The 8,500-nt window shown below is 38.0% G+C and overlaps 1 protein-coding gene and 1 long non-coding RNA gene across 2 annotated transcripts; one reads left to right on the top strand and one right to left on the bottom strand.

The window, feature by feature from the left end:
* LOC104710066 lies at positions 2,403-3,194 on the bottom strand. Its single transcript, XM_010426605.1, has 2 exons — positions 3,077-3,194; positions 2,403-2,929 (listed from the first exon to the last, which is right to left on the bottom strand). Exons 1-2 carry the CDS (start codon positions 3,192-3,194, stop codon positions 2,403-2,405), a joined length of 645 nt encoding a protein of 214 aa, XP_010424907.1.
* LOC109132194 lies at positions 6,702-7,364 on the top strand. Its single transcript, XR_002037444.1, has 2 exons — positions 6,702-6,775; positions 6,860-7,364. It is a non-coding gene; the product is annotated as an uncharacterized LOC109132194 (long non-coding RNA).

Here is an 8,500-nt window from a genome sequence, read left to right as displayed (position 1 = left end):
GGCTTGCCAATGCTTTGACCCATTTGGAGACGTAGTCTACTGCCACAAGTATGTAGAGGTTGCCATAAGAAGGAGGAAAGGGTCCCATGAAGTCGATTCCCCAACAGTCAAACACCTCAATTTCCAAGATGAAATTATGTGGCATCTCGTTCCTCTTACTTATATTCCCACGTTGCTGGCAAGCATCACATCGAGAGAAAACATCGTGTGCATCACGGAACAGAGTAGGCCACCAGAGGCTGACTTGAAGTACTTTGGTTTCAGTTTTGTACATGGTGAAATGGCCTGCGTAGCTGGATGCATGACAGTGAAAAAGAATTCCAGGAAATTCTGATTCTTGAACACATCTTCTGTAAAGGCCATCGGCACAATGCTTGTAAAGGAAAGGTTCATCCCAGAAGTAGCGTTGCACATCCCGCAAAAACTTTTTCTTTGCATATCCAGTAAAGTTCAGAAGTTCCTCTGCAGTACACAAATAGTTTGCGATGTCAGCATACCATGGGGAGTCATCACCAATTTGTTGAAGAACCTTAGCGTCGGCTTTATCTTTGTAATATTCCTCAAATGCTGAGACTACATACACATTCTCCTCAGGAAGCCGGTCATCGATGAGGATATCTTGATCAACCCTTAGTCTAGAAAGGTGATCTGCCACTCCATTTTCCACTCTTTTCTTGTCCTTTATTTCAAGGTCGAATTCTTGCAGGAGAAGAATCCACCGTAATAACCTCGGTTTATCATCCTTTTTTGTCAGTAAATAGCGCAGTGGAGCGTGATCAATGTGGACAATCACTTAAGAGCTGACCAGGTAGGATCTGAATTTCTCAAACGCAAAGACTATGGCGAATAGCTCTTTTTATGTCGTGGCATACTTGGTCTGTGCTCCATCAAGTGTCCTGCTGGCATAGTAAACAACATGTAGCTTATTATCCTTGCGCTGTCCCAAAACTTATCCAACAGCAAAATCACTTTTGTCGCACATAACTTCAAAGGGCAGATTCCGATCGGGTGGTTGGACTACTGGAGCTGATATCAGTGCTTGCTAAATTGTGAGGAAGGCCTCTAGAAACTCCGCATTAAACTCAAACGAGATATCTTTACACAATAGCTGGGTGAGTGGCTTGGAAATTTTGGAAAAATCCTTTATAAAACCATCAATAGAATCCAGTATGGCCGAGGAAGCTACGTATATCTTTCACTATTTTAGGCGGCTTTGGACTGGACATCACCTCAATCTTGGCCTTGTCAACCTCTATCCCTTTCTCAGAAATCCGATGACCAAGAAAAATCCCATCAGTGACCATAAAATGGCATTTTCCCAATTCAGAACAAGGTGTTTGTCCACACAACGTTGAAGAACCTTGCACAGATTAGACAAACACAAAGATAAAGATGAACCATAGACTGAGAAATCATCCATAAATACCTCCATGATATCCTCAATTAAGTCAGAAAAGATGGACCTCATGCAACACTGGAAGGTAGATGGGGCATTGCATAACCCAAAAGGCATCCGTCGATAAGCGAATGTGTCGTAAGGGCACGTGAATGTTGTCTTCTCCTGATCATCCGGGTGGATTGGAATTTGAAAGAAGCCAGAGTAGCCATCCAGAAAGCAGTAATAAGGGTGATTGGCTAAGTGTTCAAGCATTTGGTCGATGAATTGAATGGGAAAGTGATCCTTCCTGGTGGCTGCATTGAACTTACGGTAGTCGATGCACATTCGTTGTCCTGTGACTGTTCTGGTGGGGATCAACTCATTCTTTTCATTTACAACTACCGTCACCCCTCCTCTCTTTAGTATCACATGGACCAGACTCACCTAAGTGCTGTAGGAGATTGGGAAGATGGCTCCGGCACCCAACAGTTTGAGGATCTCCTTTTTCACCACCTCTTTTAAGTTTGGGTTCAACCTTCGTTGATGTTCTATAGAAGATTTGGAAGGATCCTCAAGGTGAATGCGGTGAGAGCATAACTCTGGTGATATACCTGAATTGTCATCTAAGGAATAGCCTAAAGCTTTTCTATATTTTCTCAACTCGCAGAGCAAGAGTGCGGTCTCAACATTATTCAGGTTAGAGTTAATAATTACCGGATATGTGGAGTTTGGTCCAAGATAAGCTTACCTGAGCCCTTCTGGGAGTGTCTTTAAGTCCAATTTTGGAGCCTTGAGCTTGCTCCAGCCCTCCTGGTGTTCTTTGGTCTCAAAGCTGGTTTCGGGATCGACTGATCTAAAATCAGGAACAATTGTTCCATTGCGCTTATCGGTAATTTCCGCAGAAGGAGCCGGATCGGTCAGTGCAATGTTGGGATCGGTCAGTCCAGCTTGCAAATTAACAAAAAGGACTTTGCATTCCAAATTTGCTGCAGCATCAAGTGTTTCTGCCATCTTCACGGTCTCTTTAGTCAAGTACCCTAGCTACGGCCAGGTGCTCATTCGAACATACTTCTTCAGAGATCTCATCTGCTATCTCTTCTATTGTGTCAATCCATAAGGTTTGGCCATCGATGGTGGGTTTCTTAGCTACTCTCTCCAAATTGAATCTCAAGACCAAATCATCCATGTGCAAATCAATTTTGCCCTCTCGAACGTTTATCATTGCCCCTGCAGTGGCCAGGAAGGGTCTTCCAAGCATAATGCGTTCTTGAGATTCTTCGTCAAGTTTCAAAACAATGAAATCAGTAGGTATGTAGAAGTTCCCAATTTGCATTGGTAGGTTCTCCAATACCCCTTCTGGATGTCGGGTAGAGCGATCAACTAGGACTAAGATTTTGACTTGGGTCGGCTTGAAGGAGTATAGTCCAAGTCGCGTTGCAACGCTGAGTGGCATCAGGCTCACGCTTGCCCCTAAGTCGCAGAGGCAATTATTGAACTTGAAATCTCCTATTATGCAAGGCAGCGTAAATGCTCTTGGATCTCCACATTTTGCTGGCATTCGATTTTGGAGCATTGAACTGCATTCTTGCGTGGATACATAACTCCTTTCTCCAAACTGAGCCTATCAGTGAAGATCTCCTTCACATACTTTTTAAGAGATGGAACCATCCGTACTACTTCGATGAAAGGGAGTCTGACCTGAAGCTCTCCTACTACTGATTTCAGCTTTTCGTATTATCCCATTCACCCATTCAGCTCCGAACATGCTATCGATCTTGACATTCACCTCAGTGGCATTTTTCTTCTGATTTTCCATCAGTGCATGCATCATTTGTTCCAGTTTGCTTTCTTGTGGGGCTGTGGGTTGTGATGAATGTAACGCACCCGAACCATCCACATGGTCGGACTAACCGCGGACCGGTTCGGAGGTCGTCACAATGATACAACTGCCTATGATTCGACCAAGGTTCCACCAACAAATTACGTTCTCCAGCCATTCCACCAGCAGCCGTCTACCCGCTACGTACATCCCTTTGCAACCCTCGGTACGTACACGGCGTTGTGCTGGCTCGGACTAGACCGTACCAGCTCCACTTGTGCGAAAATATATATGAAAATAATTCGATTTAATACTTATTATAATGTTTACAAATCAATAAAACACAAATTAAAAACAGTTGGATCTGTTTTGAATGCGAAAACAAACGAGCAAAGAAAACATAGATTTTGCAAAACAATACGAAAACATCCTATCCGGTTCCTTAACCTCAACTTCTACCCACTTAATTTCCCTGCAAGAAAAACAATTTTGTTGAAGGGTGAGTAAATCACACGTTTGGTTAGGAATATTACTTAGCTTACATAGTTGACATAAATCACACGTCTTCGTTTGACTTACTACTCAAAAGCTTCAAACGGTTAAGAGAAATGATTTGGTCTACGAGTATAACATTTTGTATTTAATATAAGTCAGTTAGGTCCGTTAGAGCATGTCCACTACTGTTCTTATTGGGTTGTTCAACCAATTTATCTTTTTTTTTGAAAAACCCAAAAAATTAGCCCATTAACTGAGAATTGTTGCTCTGAGGAGGAGGGGAAGCAATCCTAAAGAAACGATATGTGGCTAATTTTGGTTGGATATTGATTAAATACAAAAGATAAAAAAAAAATTTTCTTAGGTTGCAAATGGTTGCATTGTTGAAGAGATTGAACGGCTTGAAAAAAATTATTCAACCAATTTTCACCATTTGCATTGAAAAGGTTGAAGAGGTAATATTCAACTTTTTATTCAAGTTGAACATTTTCAACTTGTTCAACTACTATTCCTGGAGATGAATAAGTTGAATATTATTCAAGCCAATTTTGTTCAACCCATTTTTTAAATTTTTGTCAATTTTGAGTAACCATTTGCATTTCTTCTTTCTTTTCCTGACTATCTCTCACTTTCCTCTCTCGATGAAACGGTGAATCGATTCAAACCGTGAACTCAGTTTTCAATGATTATCGATTCAATTGATTGCTTTTTCCGGCATAAACACGTAAGTCTATTTCTCCATTGCTCTGTTTATTTTCATTTCATTTTGTTTGATCTAGGTCAACTAAATCTGATCGAATTAATAGGGTTTAGCTCTTGGTGATGAGCGATGGTCTTCTTAGAGATGTTTGACTGATTTCTTTTTGGTTTGTTTGTGAATCGAAAGGAAATCAAAGATGTATCGGTTCGATAAGGATGTGAATCAGTGGAAGGAGAGAGGATTATCATGTGATAGAGCTCGTTGGTGAAGGCTCTTTTAGAAGGGTTTACAAAGGAAGACGGAAGTATACTGACCATGTAATAAATTGTTGGTTTATCCTCTTCATTATCAAATGCGCTACTTCACTCAGCTTACCATATATCTTAATTTGGTAATTATTATCGTGTTTTGTACTCGTTGGAACCCATCTTAACTGTTGCTTTTACGACTAACATGAATGCTACCTGGGAAAACGTTATGGCTACCTTAAGAGCTCAGAATTTCAGAAGGGTTTTAATCCAGAAGGTATGCTTTGTTTTGTATGACCAATGTTTGTTTTGCTTGTTGTTGTTTACCATTGGAATGCCAGTTCTTGTGACTAATGCATTATCCCTTTTTGTAGCTTATTTGGAACAATCTGCATTCTTTTAACTATCTCTCCTCAACTTGCACATGTGCTTGGTCTATTGATGCTTTCTGTTTCAGTTTTAGTTGGTAAATCCTCTATGTACTATCATTTCTTCTAGAAATTTTCTTTATGCTAATCACTTACTGTTACATCTGCTCACTCGGTTAAATCTCAAAAGCTGTTAAGAGCCATCGTCGAGTCCATCGTTGTTGATGTTGGAGTTCACCACTCTGATATTCTCTGTTGTCGTCAAAGGCGGTTGTTCTTCACCGTTGGTCTACCACCGTGTCACGGAGATGGCAACCACTGTTACCGGAGTAGTTGTAGTCATCGTCTAAACCATTAAAGGTAAGGAAACCTAGATCTTCTTTGTAACTTGTGCAGGAAGTTATTGGCTTTGTCTGATGTGTCACTTTGTGTTGTTGTATTTTGTTGTGGCATGAGGACCTAACCACCGTGAGCTTGATCCGCCTTAGTCCGTAGACGAGTATTGCCGCCGTGTTAACAGTGCGTCGAGACTAATCACCGTGAGAGGTAAACGATGAAGCGTAACGTCTCGTGTTGTTGTTGTTGTGTTGTTTGTTCATTGCTAACCAGTATTTAAATCATGGATTGTTATTGGGAAATAATCTTTGATTGGTTAATCTAAACTTTTGCAGGTCAAGATTGTTGTTGAAGCGGATTTCTGCTGTTGGTAGTGCTGAACCGAGGATTCTATTCGTTTGGCTAAGGTGAGGACTAGTTAGTGTCTTTTTCATATGCCGATATGTTTGGATAGTTACTTAGTTTAAGGTTAAACCAAGTATACCTATGGATTATATATAAATAATCTTAGTTGATTGTTGAGTATATAATAATAATAAATATATTATATATTTACTAAATAAAATGTAGAGAAAAAGAATTAGTAATAGGATTTGAGAATTAAAAGAACTAGATATTTTAAAACGGATTGCGTGGTGTGTGATATGCATGTTTGTGTGATTCAATAAATTGTTTGAGTGTGAGGAGAAAATGTGCCAAGAGGCACGAAGAAGCGGGTGAGCTGCAGAGAGTCCTACAAGGATTTTTTTTTCCTTGTAGTTGTGTGGTGGTCTACGGGCGCGGAATGCGGGTAGATCAGGATTGGCTGACGAGCCAACGCGTTGTCCGTGGAAGAAGTGCGAGAAGCATGAGGAATCCGGATACGCAAGTGAAAAAGTGCAGGAAGAAGTGCGAAAGAACGAGTAATCCCGTAATGTACGGTAATAGAAATGTGTAGGAAGAAGTGCGAAAGCATGATGAATCCCATAATGCACGACGACGGAAATGTGCAGGAAGAAATGCGAAAGCATGAGGAATCCGGTAATGCACAGCGTTGTTTATGGGACGTAGTCTCATTTGTTTGATGTTTGTGTGTCGTTGACACGTGATTGATTGCTTGTCTTAGGTTTAGACTTTGTGATGGTCTAAGCATGTTTGTGTATGAAGACTTCGTGAGCCCTAAGGCTTGCCCTCACTGAGTAATTGTTTGTGTTCATTTGTTTTGCAGAGCTTGAGACAAAGAGGATCTAGCTGGAGATATTCAAAGAGAATCACAGAAAAGCCAATAATCATGCACTATACCAACATTCTACAAAAGGCATATCCTTTAACATTGCTATTTTATGCTCTTGAATCCTGAATATGAATTTCCTATCTTTAGAATCATGACACCTTAAAATATAGAAGGTTAAATAAGACTTCTCTCCGTTAGTCACATCTTATATTGTCAAGGTTAGTTAGTTATTTGGTTTGGGTATCGATTTGTTTTTGTTGATAGAAGTCTTCTTGAAGAGTTTGATTTTGTGAATTTTGCAGCTTTAGAGGGAAAAGACTCAGGTGGTGGCAAATGAAGCCGATATATTATTATGTTTCATTGCAACATTTCGTATTTACTAAGTTTATGGATCAAAAAACGAGATTCGAGTTTCTTTCTGCATTATGTGATAGCATTGTGCCGTTTCTAACTTACTTCTCCCATCTGCAAATCTTCACAGTTGGGAGGCTGCCTCTGATCTTGAACATGACTTTGTTTCTTATAATCTGACTGTGTGATGTTTAGTTGATTGGATTCTTAATGAAGAAGTTTTTCTACCTACGATAAAATCATTAAGGTTTGAGACAGATCTGAGGTACAACACAAACGGACAAGCTTTTTGCGTATCTGTGTTCCAGTAGAGACTCTCGAGTCAACCACCTTATTTACCTCTATTGTGTTAATAAAGAATTATTCTAAACTTCACCCAAGATAATCAAGTCGTTTTATTTATTTGTTGGTATTGATTTGGATATTTGAATAATCAAAATTAAATGTTCACGGGCCTTTAAAAGAATTTACACACACATATGATTGTTTACTAATTTCGTTTTTTACAGTGAAAAAATAAAATAAAAAATAAAAAAAAATAAATTGAAGAAAGATCATAATGTTCATTTTGATAGTTACTTTTCCAGTAATTATCATTTTTGGTATGTTAATAAAATAAGTATAGTTACGAAAATAGAGCATAGAGGGCATGAATACAACAACAAAAAAAAAGAAGAATACAAGTCCACATACAGATTGGGGGTTACTGAAATCTATCATTGATTTTGGTCGTCTGATTACATTTCACATGTGGAATTATTATAGATATGAAGCTGCAATAAAGAACTTGAAGCTATCTTCTAAATCTAATCTTAGAAATTGAAGCTAAGGCAAAACCATAATATATGATAATCATATAATTTTATCAAAAAATATTATAAACACTAAAATTAAATGTATAACTTTAAATATTCAAATGGAAATTTTTTATTTGACTGCTGTTATTAAATTATTTATTTGATTAATACAATCCTCTCTTATTCAGTTAGAAAGGATTTTAAAGTGTTTTTTCGTCTAAAAAACACTATATAATCTTTAATCATAAGATTATTATTTTTTAAAATATACACTCTTAATATCATCACAAATATATTAATGTTTATGCAATTAATTTCAATTCTGAACAAGTGCATTAAATTTTGATTAAAATTCCGGTCTATCTATGGCGTTATGATGAGAAATATTTAACTGCTTAAACGATTTTCAAAAAAATGTTAACTGTTTTGAGACAGGTTTTTTGAGAATTTTTGATATTCTTGAAAATATTTTGAGAGCTTTTGAAAATTATAATTTCTACTAACAATATAAATTAAATATTCAAATAGAGAATATATGTATTTCGTCTAAATTTCTAAGCCAAAATTTATTAATAGCATTATTATATGGATAATTGTTTAAAAGAGAAGGGCTATGGGATATAAAATTTCTAACGGGATGGATCGGGACAGGACGCAATAGGATGAGACCGGACAAGATTTAACACTGTGTAACAAAATTACTTTAACATCCCTGCTATTTTGGACTTTTAAGCTTGAAATTAATTTTAACAAAAAAAATTCACATTTAATGAGCGTTTTGCATATTTAGTAGTT

The sequence above is a fragment of the Camelina sativa genome, chromosome 1, assembly GCF_000633955.1.
Source record: "Camelina sativa cultivar DH55 chromosome 1, Cs, whole genome shotgun sequence".
NCBI classification, from domain to species: domain Eukaryota; kingdom Viridiplantae; phylum Streptophyta; class Magnoliopsida; order Brassicales; family Brassicaceae; genus Camelina; species Camelina sativa.
Note: the sequence above shows the minus strand (reverse complement) of the source record. Positions and strands in the feature narration are given on the sequence as shown.

What these genes read in the sequence shown, in the direction of transcription:
- LOC104710066 (XM_010426605.1), bottom strand. Translation starts at nt 3,194, where the DNA reads ATGGAAAATCAGAAGAAAAATGCCACTGAGGTGAATGTCAAGATCGAT. An exon ending in CAGTAGTAGGAGAGCTTCAG is followed by an intron (nt 2,930 to 3,076) that starts GTCAGACTCCCT and finishes ATCGAATGCCAG; the next exon opens with CAAAATGTGGAGATCCAAGA.